Raw genomic sequence first — 17297 nt, forward strand, 5'->3', positions numbered from 1 at the left:
CCCTTTCTATCACTGGGTAAGGACACCGCAAGATTGAACCCAAAGCTAAGCACTTCTCCCATGGCAAGAAAGATCAATCTAGTAGGCCAAACCAAACTGATAATTCGAAGAGACAAGCAAAGATAACTCAATCATGCATAAAAGAATTCAGAGGAGATTCAAGTATTTCTCATAGATAAACTTGATCATAAACCCACAATTCATCAGATCTCGACAAACACACCGCAAAAAGAGTTTACATCGAATAGATCTCCACAAGAGAGAGGGAGAACATTGTATTGAGATCCAAAAAGAGAGAATAAGCCATCTAGCTAATAACTATGGACCCGAAGGTCTATGGTAAACTACTCACAACTCATCGGAGGGGCTATGGTGTTGATGTAGAAGCCCTCCATGGTCGATTCCCCCTCCGACGGAGCGCCGACGAAGGCTCCAAGATGGGATCTCACGGATACAGAAGGTTACGGTGGTGGAAATTGTGTTTCGTTGGCTCCCTGGATGTTTTCGGGGTACGTAGGCTTATATAGGAGGAAGAAGTACGTCGGTGGCCGCCCGAGGGGCCCACGAGACAGGGGGCGCACCCTATAGGGGGTGCGCGTCCTACCCTCTCGTGGCCGCCTCGGCTGCTTCTTGACTTGCACTCCAAGTCCCCTGGATCACGTTCGTTCCAAAAATCACACTCCCGAAGGTTTCATTCTGTTTGGACTCCGTTTGATATTCCTTTTCTTCGAAATACTGAAATAGGGAAAAAACAGCAATACAGGCTGGGCCTCCGGTTAGTAGGTTAGTCCCAAAAATGATATAAATGTGTAAAATAAAGCCCATAAACATCCAAAACGGGTAATATAATAGCATGGAACAATCAAAAATTATAGATACGTTGGAGACGTATCAGAGTCCTCCCCTCGAGGTCAGCCACTAGCGCGTTCCAAGATGCGGCCTCTCCTACCTCCAGAGTTCCGTAGAAGGAAATCGCCGGAGGGTGCACGCACAGGGCGTCGGCGACCAGAATGTTAGTGTCAGTGGCCAGTTGGTAAAGCTCCGGGTGAGATTGCCACAACGACGCTTGGCCCCACCAACAATCAATCCAAAACCGCGTGGACGTGTCGTTGTTGATGGTAAATTGGGCACCCACCGAGAAAGTTGGTCTCACCGCTTGGAACCCATTCCAAAACGTCGAGCCCTTGAGCTTAGCCTTGAAAAGATTTCCGTCCAAGAAATATTTTGCCCGGAGGATATCCGCCTAGAGTCCCGACTCATTTTGGACAAGGCGCCACCACCATTTGGTGAGCAGGGCACCATTCATGAGTTTGGAGTTCGTGATCCCCAAACCACCAAACTTTTTTGGTCTGCAAACCGCGGCCCATTTCACCAAATGATATTTGCATTTAGTCCCGGTTCCTTCCCAAAAGAACCGGAAGCGCAGAGTGTCGAGTTTGGCATGCGCTCCATCCGCGAGGAGAAACATCCCCATTGTGAAAAGAGGGAGCGAGGACAGGCTCGAGTTGGTAAAAATCAGCCTAGCTGCTGATGACATAAACCTCCCTCTCCACGGACTGACCCGGTTAGCTACTTTGCCATAGAGCGGCTCCCACTCAGCTATGGTCAAATTCTTGTGCGAGATCGGAAGTCCAAGATATTTGATCGGGAATCTCCAATTGAGCAAGTTGGCAATCGGCCTACTTTCTTGATCATCCATCCCAATGGTGATCACTTCGCTTTTTAGAAAATTGATCTTAAGCCCCGACAAGATCTCAAAAGCGAGAAGCAGCAATTTAATCAAGGCAATATTGTGCTCGTCTGGTTCGAAAAGAAGCATCGTATCGTTTGCGTATTGTAAGTGAGTAACGCCACCGGGGATGAGGTGGGGAACGAGCCCACGAATGTGTTCTGCCGCTCTGGCTTTGTTAATCATTGCCGCAAGGGCATCCGCAACGAAATTAAAGATAAGTGCCGAGCTCGGGTCTCCCTGCCGAAGGCCACATTTGTCGCGGAAGAATTTGCCCATAGTACCATTGATGGTAACCGCCGTGTGCCCACTACACACTAGGTGCATGATGCGGTGAATGAATCCCGCCTCAAAACCCTTCTTGAGGAGGACCTCACGCACGAACTCCTAGTTCACGCGATCATAGGCTTTCTCAAAGTCCAACTTGAGTAGCATGCCTCGCAACTTCATACGTTTTAGCTCGTGGACAATTTCTTGAAGCACTATGGGGCCTTTAAGAATGTTGCAGTGTTTGAGAAAACCAGTCTGGCTATGGCTAATCACCTGTTGGGCCACCAGAGCCAAGCGTGAGGCATAGGCTTTCGCGCATATTTTGAAGGGGACATTGATCAAGGTGATCGGTCTAAAGAGTTTGATGTCATTGGCCCCTTTCACTTTAGGAATCAAGCTAATCGCCCCATAGTAGACGCGACAAGTCAACCGTACCCAACGCAGAGCCGTTCACGATATCGTGGAAAAGGTGCTTGATGTGCTACCAAAACTTCTTGAAAAGTTCTACCGGCCACCCATCCGGCCCGGGTGCCGTGTTCGTTTTCATATCGTTCAAGGCTTTGTCAATTTCTTCCGGAAGGAACAAGAGAGCGAGCCCTTCGTTCTCCTCCTGCGACACCCGTTCATTTGGATCCCACAGGTCCTCCTGGAGGGAAAGAGCTTTTTCCTCGGCCGTCTCCAAAAGGCCAATGAAAAACTCATAAATGTGGGCCACGATTTGCTCGTTGCTTAAAAGGAGTTCGTTATCAGATTGCAGGCGCAGAATAGTACACTTTCATTTTCTTCCGTTAGCGTAAGCGTGGAAGTAACCAGTGTTTGCGTCTCCTTTAGTAACCCACTTGACACCGCCCCTACGTCGCCAATATTCTTCCTCCGCTCGAAGAATTGCGAGCACTTTGTTTTCTAGATCGTATCTATGTGCCCATTCTCCCTCTTAGAAGGGTCGGCAATCTGCCTCCACATCCAGTGCAGCAATTTCCTCTACAATCCTAGCATGCTCCTTTTTGGATTCACTGTCGTGGTTTGCCCCCACCCACGCAGGAAAGCCCGAAGATTGCTAGTCGCCGCGGTCCAACACTCTGCCAGTCCGTGCTGCGGCCCAAGATTGGCGCGTATCGATAACTAGCGCTCAGCTACCATTTGTGCAAACCCCTCGGATTCGAACCATGCCGTTTCGAAGTAGAATCTAGGGCTACGCCTAATGAAATCCTTCCCCGAGGAAAAGATCAACGGAACATGATCCGAGCCAATACGCGTTTCAGCAACAAGATTGCACAAGGGAAAAAGAACCTCCCACTTGGGTGTAAAGAAAACCCGGTCTAGCACACTCCGAACCGGCTGCAACCGCTTGTTAGTCCAAGTAAATCTGGCTCCGGTCCTAGCAGCCTCCCTCAATGCCGCTGCCGCAATGGCATTATTGAACATGGACACCCTAGTCCAGTCAATATTGGCGTTGTTCTTGTCTGCCCCTGAACGGATTAAGTTGAAGTCACCGCCTACCAACAGTGGCAAGTTAATAGCCCATTTGGCCCCGACCAAATTGGTAAGTTTGAGCAGGAAATCCGCCGAGCGGGCGTGATCGGCAGGACCGTACATGCACACACCTACTCACGATTGACCTGAGGCACGATATTTAATGGTAGCCGCAAGTAAAAATACACCAACCTCCCATCTCAATACATCACATACATCACGATTACAACCCATCAAAATGCCACCCGAGTGGCCAACCGAGGGCACCCAATGCCAATCAAATCGTTGCAGGGGATCGAAAGCAAGAAGATCGCAGAATGAAAAATACGTTTTAATCGTTTCCTGAAGCGCTACCACGTCGATCCTCTCCCTGGCCATATACTCCTTGAGCTGAGTACAACGCCCTCCATGGCCACAACCACGGATGTTCCAAAACATGTAACGCATCTAAATAATCCTATTACGAAGGCGCACTCCCCTGGAGGACACCTCTTTCGCCACTCTCTTCCAAGCCGGAATCCGGCTGGAAGAAGGAAGACAGAAGCCACCCTAGCTTCTGTCCCCTCAGCGGGCTCCGCCTTGCCACCAACCTCTACTGGTATGATGGCCAACTGGTTCTTCTCAGCGCAACGGGCAGCCGCGGCCGCGAACACGGCACGCGCTCCTTCCCGCAAGCGCACCAGCGAGATGATATCGACGTTAGGAGCACGAATCGCCACACCGCTATCGTCTAAGATACTAGTGAGATGATCGTCCGAAAAAGCGTTCAAAATACGATACATGGGCAAGGGATTACCTGAAGATTCCAGGTTCTTGGTGGCGAGACGAAGCTTGGCGCTCTCCAAGGAGGACAGTTCACCCAGCTTGGCCTTGGCCCGCACGCTGGGAGCCCGCTGCACCATCGGCGTCGCCTTGGAGCGCCTGGCCTTGCTGCCCGTCCCGGTTGCTCCCAACACCGCCCCAAGCTCCCCACCAAGCGTCACCGTCGCCACCGAATTGGCCTGAGCTTGCTTGTTGGCCGGCTTTCTGCCTACTGTCTTCTTGGCCTGGCGACCAGCGCTGTTGGAGCCACGCTTGTTTGCTGGTGTCATGTCACAGTCGACATCCACCAGACACCCCGAGTTCGTCCCCGTTGCCACCAGATGAGAGGACGTCAGGATAACAGCCGGAGTGGCCCCAACCACCTTGAGGGGCCCTGCCCTCGCTGGAATCTGGGCCAAGAGGTTGGACCCGTACTCGTCAAAGGTCAGGCGAGGGAGCGGGCCAGCGGCGGCACACTCACTGCCGTGTCCTGGGTCGCCATCCGCATGGCCCCAGCATTAGCCGACAGGGCATCTAGCTTATCCCACATCTCAGTGTCAATAGACGTGTCATGTAGGATGTCCTCAAGCTCCTCTCCACAGTCTTGCATCTTGGCATCCGAATCCGTGGCCGCGTTGGACGCCCCGCCATCGCCCTGATGAGCATTGCCTGGCTCAGCACCGCCAGGCCGCAGGCTGCCTGGTGGCTGAGCACCCCCCGCGAAGTCAGAATCCTTGGGCGGAGGGTAGGAAGGCCCAGCGCCAAGAACCACCCGCTCGCCACCGCGCTTGGGCAGCACCTCACGCTCCACCTTGATCTGATAGCCCTTGTGATAGCCCCCCGTGATTTAACCACACTTCCACAAACCCGTTAAGCTTCTCCGGAGCCTTGCACGCAATCTTCATCCTCACCGGCCCAACCTGATGAGGGACAGCTCGTCCACCACAATTGGATGGCCGAGCATCCAGAACCCTTCCTTGATGCGGTCCTCGCGCCTGTGCTTCTTAGGTATGTCGTGCAGCCGCACCCACGTCTCGGGCATGGCCATCGGCTGGACTTCCTCGTGAAGCATGTCCCGCACCATAGCAGTGATGTCATTGATGGACAAGAACAACTTCCCACTTGACTTAGCCATGTGCAGCAGATCTGCGGATGGAAAAACTACCAAGAAGTAATTGTCACCAACCCGAGTCACTTGCCAATCCCAGTCCCCGGCCACCATGTGCTTCAACTCTTGCTTGAGGATGCGGAGATTGAGCTTTCCATGCTCAACAGCAAGGATAGCCGCATTCTCGATTCGAGCATCTACAGGCATATCGGCCTCGGCATCCTCGTCAAACTCCAGGCAAAAGAAACCCTCGCCGGAGATGGCGCTGCCCATGATCTGCAAGTTCAGTTGGCGGCCTCGCGTCGGGCAGTGGGCGGAAGCGTGACCCTCTTCCTTCCATAGCACGCAGAGAGGCTTGAACTTGCACTTGGATTGAAAGTGACCCAAGCGACCACACTTGAAACACTTGGTGTCAGGAGCTTCTTCCACCGGGATGGGCTCCTCCGCCGTGCCCTTGGACGAAGAGGGAAGCGCCAGCGCCAGCGGATCCTCGAGCGCCTAAGGCTTCTTGGCCAGTGGGTCACTGTGGCCCCCACCACAGTTTGGATGCGCCATCGGCTTCCGCTCAAGCTCACGCCGCCGTTGATTGGCCTTCTTCTTCTTCTTCTTCTTGCGTTCTTGGAGTTGGATCCACCACGGGGGAGGAGGACCCCAATCCCCCTTGCGCCCGCCCTGGTCAAGAGATCCACCGCGCTCCTCCCGGGCCTCGCGGCCACCAGAGCGCTCCCGCATCGCACACTTCGCCTTGTCCCGCAGATCTCGCTCCCTGCGCCTGTCCGCCTCATGGTCGGAGATCTCCATGGCCGCTTGTCAGCCCTCAGGTCACCCATCACCGCTGCCGTGAAGGATGAGCAGAGGGGGAGGAGGAGGAAAGATCTTGAGGGTGCGGGCGGAGTGAGCGAGGCGCCGCACCTCACTGGAAGTGGCTGGTAACCCTAAATGGGGATCCAGGCCACCCCTCCGCATATATGATATATTAATTCACGTTGATAAAACTGAAGCCAGCCAAAGCAAGCTTGTTAACAGAGTTTAAAGATCTCTTTGATCGGTTATTTGAATGCACACATTCAGCAGATAGGGATCCACAACGAGTATTAGAGTTAGACATGCCAGCCATGTTCAATGATTCATTTTTTCTATTCTCTAATTTTTCTTTGGAAAGGGATCATTGTGACGAGAGATTGTCCAGCCATTATGTTTGCTTTTTTTCAGCTGGCACGAAGGGGATCAAGCATTCCTTTGTTGTCTTGTGCATTCAGCCTTGAGCCAGCAGCCACAATTGATCTTGTGCCGTTCAAGACTCGCCTGAAGGGTCGCAATTAATCGTTATAACGGTTCCTACGCACTCGGCAGATAGCTTCTTGGACACCCTCGGTCTTAGTTGTTAAGGTTGTTTTTATTGTAATCAGTCACTACGTACGGCCTAACAGGTCGTTTAGATACAATACGAGGTTTGTTGGAATCCACAATGGACCGTAAATACAATTCAGTCATGTTAACATGCCATGTTACTTGCTATTAGACAAAGCTTAGGCAATTTTGGTGAGGTTGTTTCTCTTCTTTTTTTTATCCTTTATTAGTTCTCAAGGCCCCCGATTCTTTTGTCTAGCTCTATATCCACTCAGCATTGATGCTTTTTTTTCTTACCTTTGCATTTCATTGCTGCCTTGACATTCACACTTATATCACCAGTGTTGAAATTCTAACATGCAGGGTTCTTGAACGGTTGCTTGGGGGTCCTGTCGTACATGATCTCTTTCAAACTTTTGTGTAGTTTCATCTGCTGGGATTTTCAAGGTAGTATAAGCTTTGCTATTTTGTACAAAAAGGGTGTTTCCCTTTAGTCTCTGTGTTGCTGATGCAAGTAAACAATTCACATTTTTTATTGATCCGCCATAATGTTTCTTTCTTTGTTTACTTGGCCATATGGTTATGTAAACCGAGAAGCAAGTTTGTTATGATATGACAGAAACGGATTTATGTGTAGGAATATGAAACAGATACTCGGCTCGGTGTGGTTGTATTAGATGTGTCGCACCTAGTGAAGGCTAGCTTCTACAAATTCATTTTTGTTGTTTTTATGCATATTACCGTACATAACTGTACATTTGGTATACATTTGTATTTATTCAGATCAGCAAACGTGTTGTAAGAAACTCTACAAGAACTCTTGCAGAATTTTTTGTCTGGTCTACAGGTGTGTTGCATCTTCAACCATCGGAAGTATAGCTGACAATATCGGGAGATAATGTACAACCACCTGGAGTTACGAGCTTAGCTATGTCCATTTTAATCTCTGGTATTTTTCATTTATGGAAAGTATGCTTGGCTTGGTAAGACGAATATGAGGTCATGGTGTGGCATGTCACCTCTCTCACACACTTACATTAATTTGTATACAAGTTGGCACATTAATCCTAAAATGTTTCCTTAGTCCTAAGATGGAGGAAAATAAACTTGGAGACAAATGGGGTGGAGAACGATATGAGTAAACTATTAAAGTTGTGTTCTCCCAAGTGTAAGTGACATCTGGATGCAAGATAGGCAACACAAAATTCTTCCTAAAGAATGCACGTGCAAACTTTGTTGAATATATGAGCAAATTAGCACGAGATTTAATCCGAATAAACACAAAATAAATCACGACGGCAATAATAGAGATTAAACTAATCATGTGAACTAGCATAGTAGATGAACAGATCGAATCTAGGGCGTAGACTAGAAACATAAATTCTACCATGATCTCGAACAGAAAGGACAGAATCACATACGGTGCAATGGGAGCAGCAACGTTGGCGTTGAGGTTGTCGCCCATGTTGTTGAGGAAGAGGTTGCCAAGGTCGAGGAAGAAGTCATCGCTGCCAGCAGTCGCGTGAGCGCGCTCCCCAAAAAGCTGATCGCCCCTCTTCGTACAGGGTCACGAGAGGCGGGGTTCCGGAGGCCTGCCGTCCCTTCTCGCGGTGCACGCCGAAAGGAGGGATGGAGAAGACTTGTGTGGCGACGCAATGGTCTGGAACGGTGGTGCCGGGTAGGTCATGGGAGTAAACCCCACGTCCCTCGTGCGAGTGCGCTCCCCAAAAACCTGATCGCCCATCACGAGAGGCGGGGTTCCGGAGGTCTGCCGTCCCTTCTCGCGGTGCAAGCCGAAAGGAGGGATGGAGAAGACTTGCATGGCGGCGCGATGATCTGGAACGATGGTGTCGGGTAGGTCGTGGGAGTAAACCCCACGTCCCGAGTCGCGATCCAAAAGAATCGGAAACGATCCAGTATAGACAATGTGCATAGCTCTGTCCCTGGCTTATTTCCACGGCGCAGCGGGGCGTGGCGAGGAGGAGGAGGAGCGTGCGTGTAGGTCTCCTCTTCTCATGCTCATACAAGTGATAGAAAATAGAGTGTGGGATGAACAGTTGATATCGGAGTTGTTTTGGCCTATTGATGTGCAAGGCATATTAAATATCCCACTGGCTTTGGGGATGATGGATGATTTTGTGTCATGGCACCATAATAGAAGTGGAATATTTTCGGTTAGATTGGCATACCATGAAGAGTGGGAGCATCAACACGGACGAAAGTTGAGGATGACTAACTCTATACAAGCCTCAAGTACTAGTCCAGTTTGGCGTACCATTTGGAAATTGCGTGTGCCAGCTAAAATAAAAATTCATGTATGGAAAACTTTGCTTGGCGCCATCCCTTGTAATGGAGTCCTTGCTAACAGGCATATGATCACAAGCTCTCAATGTCCTCTCTGCACTTTGGATTGTGAGAGTATTAGACATGCCATGTTCTTGTGCCCTAGAGTTCAAGAAATCTGGAGGATATTGGGACTGCAAGATGTGGTTCAGGAGATGTGTGCGCTGGAAAGGGATGGCGGATCGGTGCTGGCTGATCTTCTTCTATCAACGAACAATAACATGGCTCATATGAATGATGTTCAACGCAATGACCTTGTGGCCACTACAGTGTGGTACGTTTGGTGGGAAAGACGCTGTTACACTCATTGTGAATATGTGTATGAACCAAGCAGGTCAGCGCAAGCAATTTTAGCTCTTGCTAAGAAATTTTTTCAAGGCAAAGTCGAAGCAAGCGAAACTGAGAAGATATGGATGGAGTAAGCCACCGGAGGGAGTTATCAAACTTAATGTCGATGTCACTTTTGATCCTGATAGGGGAACAGGGGGTACAGGTGCAATATTACGAGACGAAGCTGGTTTCTTCGTCGCAGCTTCATGCAGTAATATCCCTTTTGTGGAAGACGCGGCTACGACAGAAGCTAGAGGTATGCGAGATGGGCTCTTACTCGCAAATGAAGTTGGGTGCAATAAAATTTGCGTCGAGTCCGATTGCATGGAGGTCGTTGAAGTCATGCAAGGGGCTGGTAATTCGCTAGGCCCGGCAGCCGCAATTTATGAAGAATGTTCTTTTCTTGCTAGAAATTTTATTTCTATTATGTTTTCCTACTGCCCTAGGGAGGCCAATGCGGCGGCAGATTTATTGGCTAGAAACTTGGAGTTCTCTCATACAATTGTTTGGAAATCGGAGCCTCCGCGGTTTCTAGTAGAAGTATTAACAAACGATGTATCACTTTTTGCCCATGAAATATAAACCGCCATGACGGCTTTCCCTCAAAAAAGTGGTAGAAGAGCTCACCTTATAAAGAGGTGCAAGGCTCACTCAACTTTAGTCCCACTCACACGATTCACAAACTATACATGAATGGGCCAAGAGAATTTCATCTTCATTTTTTTTTCTTCGGTTTTCTTATTTCTTCTCCATTTTTGTTTGGTTTTCCCTTTTCTTCTTTATTTTTGTTTTTTCTTATGTTTGTTTTCATTCTCACTCTACATTTTCGTACATGTTAAAAACATTTCTTTAATAAGTGATCAACATTTTTTATATACCCATTCAACATTGTTCGAATGTTTATTCAACATTTTTCAAATAATTGCTGAACATTTTAATACTTATTCAACAATTTTCAAATACTTGTTCAACACTTTCAATACTTATTCAACAATTTCAATACTTATTCAACATTTTTATACATGTTCACCATTTTCAAATACTTATTCACCATTTTCAAATATTTATTCAAGATTTTCGAATAATGGTTCAAGACTTTTCAAATACTCGTTCAACAATTTTTAATACTTATTCAACATTTGTCAAATACTTCTTCAATATTTTTAAACTTATTCAAAAAATTCGGATACTTGTTCAACATTTTTCAAATACTTATTCAACATTTTGCAACATTTTTCAAATATATTTTTGAAGAGTGTTTTTTATATATATGTACAATATTTTAAAGTATGAAGAAAAGTACAAAATAAAGCAAAAAACAAGAACGTAAAACAGAAATAAAAAACAAAAAACAGGCCGTGGCCTCCCGCACTGATGGGCTGGCCCATCTGGGCTACCGCGACGCGGGGCATCCCCGGAAAGTTCGTTACAGATTAATGGGCCTGGGCTGACTAAGTTCTAGAAGCAGCAAATCGGAAAAGAGAGATTGCCCAGGCCGCAAGACTAGGTTTGGGCATATATATATACTACCGGCGCCATCGGTTTAATAACCTGCCAAGGGCCGCCGCCCCCTATCCAATCGCTGCCGCTGAACGGAGAAGCATGCCGCTGAGCGCTGCCGCTGAACGGAGAAGCATGCCGCTGAGCGTTTCCGCCGAACCCGAAAGAGCATGTTGGAGTGCCGTCTTCTGCTCTCTGCAGGTATTTTGATTTTGTATCTGCTAGCTAGACGAAATAGTTTACCCAACATCGATCTGATCGATGGAAGCATGATTGATTACGGTCCTAGGAGTATCTCTTTCTTTTTCATTATTTATACAATAACCGATCCTCTCCTGAAACAGGCCTGCATCTCTGAGCCCATTAGATTTATTCATTACGGGACTCTCGATGTTGTTCGACGGCTTTTTTTTAGTAGAGGTGTAAGGGAAAGGGAAAGGGCAAGGGGAACGGGAACGGGAGAAGAAACTGCCAATCCTGCTGATGAGCAAACGGGAGACAAAAACTCTCCTGCTGCAGATGATGATTACAGCGAGCAGCTTGCTGAATACGGCCACAATAGTGATCGCTACGATGGCAGTAACTGTGGCGACTACTATGACACAGATGGCGACTGGTCTGAGATCGGTGGATATGAAGAGTACTACAGAAAGGATATTCCACCGAGTCTCAAAATTGGCTATGACGGAGACAGCATTAATCTATCGATGGCTTACAGCTTATCTCGGGACTTGGTGGAGCTGTTATCTGTGCGTCCCCGATTTCCCTTCGTGGGCACCTTCGTTGCTTTCAACGATCGTTCCCATTACTACTGCAACTCGGAGAATGGACCACTTCATCGTAATGTTGATTCACAGGTATATGTAATGCACCCTCTGTTTCATAGTAGAGCGCTTCTTATGGCTTATTCTATTCAAAGATATTGCATATGGTTTTTGTAGGATTTAGATCCTTAGAATGTTTCGTGGGATTAGAACTTTAAGATAATTTCCCTTATGATTCATTTGCAATCTATTTTGGAGTTATAGATATAGACTGGCACAATCCAATTCAACATTTTGTTCATTCAGGTTTGATTGTGTCAATAGTTTCTATAGCTGGAATTTGGTTTATCGTTGGATGAACTGCATTCCCAATATTGCTACCAAGAAAATAAATAGTAGCTACAGCTAGTCCATATGAGTAGCCAGCCATCCGCATTGTAAATACAGGATAGGTTCGATCTGTGGTTATTTAGGGCCTCCTAAAAGGATCTATGGATTCATCAATTTGTCATAAAGAAACAAAATGGCCGTTTATTCCTTGTCGGCATCCCATGAAGTACTCGTTTGGCCGAAGACTTCGAAACACGTCATAAGCTAAACCCGTACTAACAAATAGCCAACCTGCAATGAACAGGGAAGGTATTACATTCAAACCTTCCGTTAGAATCCCTTTGTTTCTTCTGCGTTGTCAAACACTCTTGCATCTGAATTTTTAGGGACAATTTCATTCAAAGGAATTCGTGTGGAATTTTCTCTATGTTGGTTTGATTTGTAGGATTACAATCCATATGAAATTTCCTTCAAAAATTTCCATATGGTTTTCGTGTGCATGATCAAATCCATACAACTTTGTAGTACTCCATTTGTTCCTTTATGTTAGGCATATTTGTTTTTTTACTATATTCTAATGTAAGGGGTATTTGTAACCCCATATAATTCCGCTTTTACTCCTCCACCCATCATGTACATGGCAACCTCACGATAAAATCAAGCCAACATCTCAATCGGTTGGTTGAAAAAAAAAAGCTCCCAATATTTTCATTTTGGTTTGTATGCAATCCTTCTTCGGGGGATGCCTTGCGTGGCCCCATGGTTTTCGAGTCGAACGACTAAAAGTTGGCCGTGCCTGTCATATTTTTTCCCATTTGCTTGCACAACCCCCCCATGAAACCTAGATCGCCCCAGAATCCCCCCCGACCCAAACCTATCCTGGCTTATGCGACCCTCTCCTTTGGCTGCCGCCGCCCCCACAATCCTGCCGACCGGTGCCGCCGCAAGCTGGTCCGCTCCTCCCCTGGTTGCTGCTGCTGCTGGTCTGCTCCTCCCCTGGTGCCGCGGCTCCTCCCTTGGTTGCCGCTGACTATTAATAAGTATATACATTTACTATGGTAGTTTTTTTTACAGTCAGGACTAGTCGAGAGTCGCTACCCCAGAACGACTCGTTGATTCAAAAACATTGCATGACCCATGCAAGTAGAGTAGGAGATCATGTATGCGGGCGACTTTGCTATTGCGGGCCACCGAATCGACTTGCTTCCGTCTGAAGTGGATTCCAGCTTGTGTTTCCGGTCTTTTAATCTTAACATCGAAGGGATTAGCAAGGTGTACTTCAGCCCCAATCGCTCCTTAATAATGTCTGTTGGCCATTATGTAAAAAATAATACACCTTAGATAAAGGAACATAGTGAGTATAAGATGGCATGCCATTCTATTCATGTGTCTTTCCTATTCATGCATTTTATAATTCTTGCAAATAGAAGAGGCCCTTAGTTCTGTAACCTATCTTTAACCTCTTGAAATGAAGGCAGTATATCTTTATTTTTGTTTTTTTCGCATCTTTTGAATCATTTTATTCCATTGCCATATGCGCAGGGTAATTTGATTCTCAGGGCAGAAGGGGCGGCGCTTGAGGACTATGTCCGCATTAAAGTTGAAATCCCAGAGGATGATAACCGGATTGACACTGCAAACTACGTCTTCTATGTGGACCCATACTTCTGTAACAATGTCATTGTCCACACAATGCCAACAAGATATGGCCGTGATATAGACGTGTTTTTCGTGCCGATGTATCGTGCTATACAGGCCAGATTGTGCGTCAACCTTGATCTCACATCTGGCAGTGGCTGTAGCTATGCATATGGCGAAATCACAGCGCACCATGAGTTCTACGGCGACTTCAATGTCCTGCTTTTCCAGTGTGGAGAAGATGATATGGCAGAGGTTGTCGATGGCACACTTCCATTGTTGCGGACTTGGGCAGCTGTTCCGATATACTTACAGCCCCTCTTGATAATCAAGCTGAACCTTAGCGTTTTTACTAATTCTGACCATGTTAATGACGGTCATGCCATCTCCTTCCAAGGTGATCTTACCTTCTACCATGATCAGTATGAAAAGGCAATCTGCAATGCTGACCATGGTAAAGTTGAAGTGCAGATTGGGTACCGTTAATTGCCCAGCAGGGGGATGCTATCCGTTGTAAACTAACCTTTTATATGTATGATATTGCTGTATGGATCAGCTGGATTTATATAAAAGTGGTTTCATAACTATTTTAGTGATCTGAACGCTTTTATATTAGTTTACGGAGGGAGTATATCTCTCTGAATGGCTGTCCGGTTATCATGTCTTTTTTGGCGTTCTGGTACATTATGTTGCCGCTGGATGTGGACCCTTGATATTTTTTCTGAAGTGTTGTGTCGGCTTCATGCTTTTGCTCGTAATACGTCAACGCGTGGAAATTGTTCTACAGTTGTGAGGCGTGTCGTGTCTATGGCTGCCTCTCTCACGTTTATATGCCGCAATTTGGCCATCGAAGATTTGAAGCCTGGGGCGTACAGGTTTGTGCACGCTGTGCAGGGGGCGGCAGATAGGACCATGTACTTTCACCGGATGCCTTTACACTATGGCAAATTCATTGTATTCACCATCGAATTTTTATTTATAAGTTACCATGCATATCATGCCAAATTCTTTTTGTACATAGTGTACGTTAAAAATCTACCATGACCTTTATAAAACAGGTTTTTGTCTTTTCCAATTTGTTTTGCCATGATTTTTAGTGAACATATTATTTCTTCCACCCACAAAAAAATAACATATTATTTCTTCAATTTTGACATGGAACATGACAAATTTATGTTTATATGCAGCTTAACCATGGCAAATTTACTGTACAAACCATGTCAAATTAATTTTAAATACCATGACAAAATTTCCAAAACTTGAAATGTTTTCAGAGAACTAAATTTACCATGTGTCTATGGCAAATTCTTACATTTGCCATCTGTTCAGAAGAAATAATCCCCAACTTTGCCATGTGCCCATTACAAATTCCCAAAAGCTGCCATGTGCTTTTAGAGGAAAAAATTATAAATTTTGCCATGCGCCCATGAAGAATTCCTGAATTTTCCATATTTTGAAAAATCATAGTAAATTCATTTTATATACTATATCAGATTTATTGACATGGCAACTTTTTGCCTTTACACAAGCACACACTTTTTTTGCAACGCAAGAATTAGCCGTGTGAACACTATGAATTTTTTATAAATTTGACATGATTTTTACAAAAACCATTTTTTTTTCTTAATCTGCCATGTTAAAACCCATTTTTTTTGGCATGATTTAGACAAACATTTTTCTGTTAAAATTTGTCATCGGAACATTCATGTTTCTTTTATAAGTAGTACTAGCAAACATGCTCGTGCGTTGCCACGGGAGAAAAATCATCCCTCGTACACATAGCAACGACATCAGCAAATCCCTTGAATCTTTTACGATGACGCATGACAAACAACATAATTATTGCATATAAAAAACTAAAAGTCGGATGATTTTTCATGTGTACTCAAAATGTTTCCAACTTATTAGATAATGGAAATATCAACCTAGTTGTCGCTATCTCTTTACACCTTTATTGTAGTTACTCCTCAGTGATGTCCAACAAATATTGATGACAAGAGCAAAGTAATTTTTATTACTCAATGATAGCATGTGCATAAGAGCATTATTTTTATCTTGCTGATATATGTATTTACAACTGTAATCCAAGTCAAGATCCCTAATTTGTAGGAATCAACATCCTCTATGATACTAATAATAGCTCTCCCGAGAGCGTCAGACTATCATATCTACACAATTTAAATAGGGTAGGGGACATATGTAGTAGGCATTTTCAAAATACTCTATAAAAGATAGCATTTAACGTTGCATTCCAAATGTAATTTTAGAAATGGTTAACATGCAGGATAATAGCATATTTCAAATGTACAATTTTTTCTAAGAAATTTTCATATATAACATTTTAGATTTAAAGTTACGTTTAAAAGATATGAATATTTAGAAAAGCATTTGAATCTGTCCAAAAAAAAGTTAAACAGAGAGAAGCTGGGCCAAAATTACAAACATTATGCATGCACTATCTGATAAATGACGCTTGGGCGAGACAACTATATCCTACGCCACCCTGTATTTAAAGAGAAAAAGGATGAGAAAAGCAAAATAGAAAAGGGAGAGACCACGCGGGCATCGAACCTGGATCTCCCAGGTGTAAGAGAGGGCCTTTAGCCAGCGTGTTACCTAGCACTTGTGATATAATATGAGACGTATTCCTAATGAACCCAACCCACGGCCGATGCAGCGACTCGAAAAGAACGAATCGTTTTTGACTTACCGGTGGCATGGCGAGTAAATATTTACAACTTCAGGGGCAATTTCATGACGGACGATCAGAAATCCAATTTTCTTTATTATTAGGTAAAGAAGGTAAAGAGGTAAAGATAAAGATAAAGAATAATGCCCGTGCGTTGCGTTACAACGGGAGAAAAAAAGTCACATTACTCATCATTGGAGCTAAAACTGGTGGATGAGTGATCGACGATGGAAAAGGTGAAAAAAAAACATCCCTAACAGAAAATATAGACATATACAATGGCACAGAATATTATGAGAAAACTATGAAACTAACTTATAATACCATATGAAATGACCCTAGAAGAATGCATACAACCATAATCCAGCCATCCATTTTATGGTGATATGTTAAAAAACTTTAATTGTGCTATTACTGGCTCATGTTTCAATTGGTAAATAAGAAACTTAATGGCGTTGTGTGTCGTTTGAGGATGAAAACTATTTTGCCCCCATGGAAGAATTGTTCCAATTCTTTAAAGAGAGAACCATACAACAAAAAACTGCCAAACTCAAGGGGTCAACATACTCTGAATCAATGCATACACTCAGAAGTATAAATTCATGCCATATACATTCAGCTTCTACTACAAATAAATTGTAGTTGGAAACCTAGCAAGTATTACACTTCAAAGACCAAAAGCTTGAAAGTGGCATCACTTGTTAGTCCAAGCACCATATATATATGGCAATTGTATCGGTTGTACAATACTTTGTTTTTGGGCAAACATTCTACAATCTATAGTTACAGTTTGATAAATGCAATTGATCATCATCCTCTGCTCATCCTCTTTCTCTGGACTAGAGCAAGCACACCGCTGATAAATCAACCTTATATAATGCCCTATTGAAAAGTGAAAAGTGGGAACAAAGAACATCACCTACAATAGTTAGTATTCTTATGTAGAATGGAATTAAATTCATGACTTTGGTA

General features: G+C 45.1%; 1 protein-coding gene across 1 annotated transcript; it reads left to right on the forward strand.

The window, feature by feature from the left end:
- Positions 1–10959: 10959 nt before the first annotated feature.
- Positions 10960–14246, forward strand: LOC119364650. The gene is made up of 3 exons (XM_037630134.1): positions 10960–11105; positions 11249–11761; positions 13541–14246. The coding sequence occupies exons 1-3, from the start codon at positions 11007–11009 to the stop codon at positions 14120–14122; spliced, it is 1194 nt and encodes a 397-aa protein (XP_037486031.1). The 5' UTR covers positions 10960–11006; the 3' UTR covers positions 14123–14246.
- Positions 14247–17297: the final 3051 nt, after the last annotated feature.

Source organism: Triticum dicoccoides, chromosome 2B (genome assembly GCF_002162155.2).
Source record: "Triticum dicoccoides isolate Atlit2015 ecotype Zavitan chromosome 2B, WEW_v2.0, whole genome shotgun sequence".
Classification (NCBI taxonomy): domain Eukaryota; kingdom Viridiplantae; phylum Streptophyta; class Magnoliopsida; order Poales; family Poaceae; genus Triticum; species Triticum dicoccoides.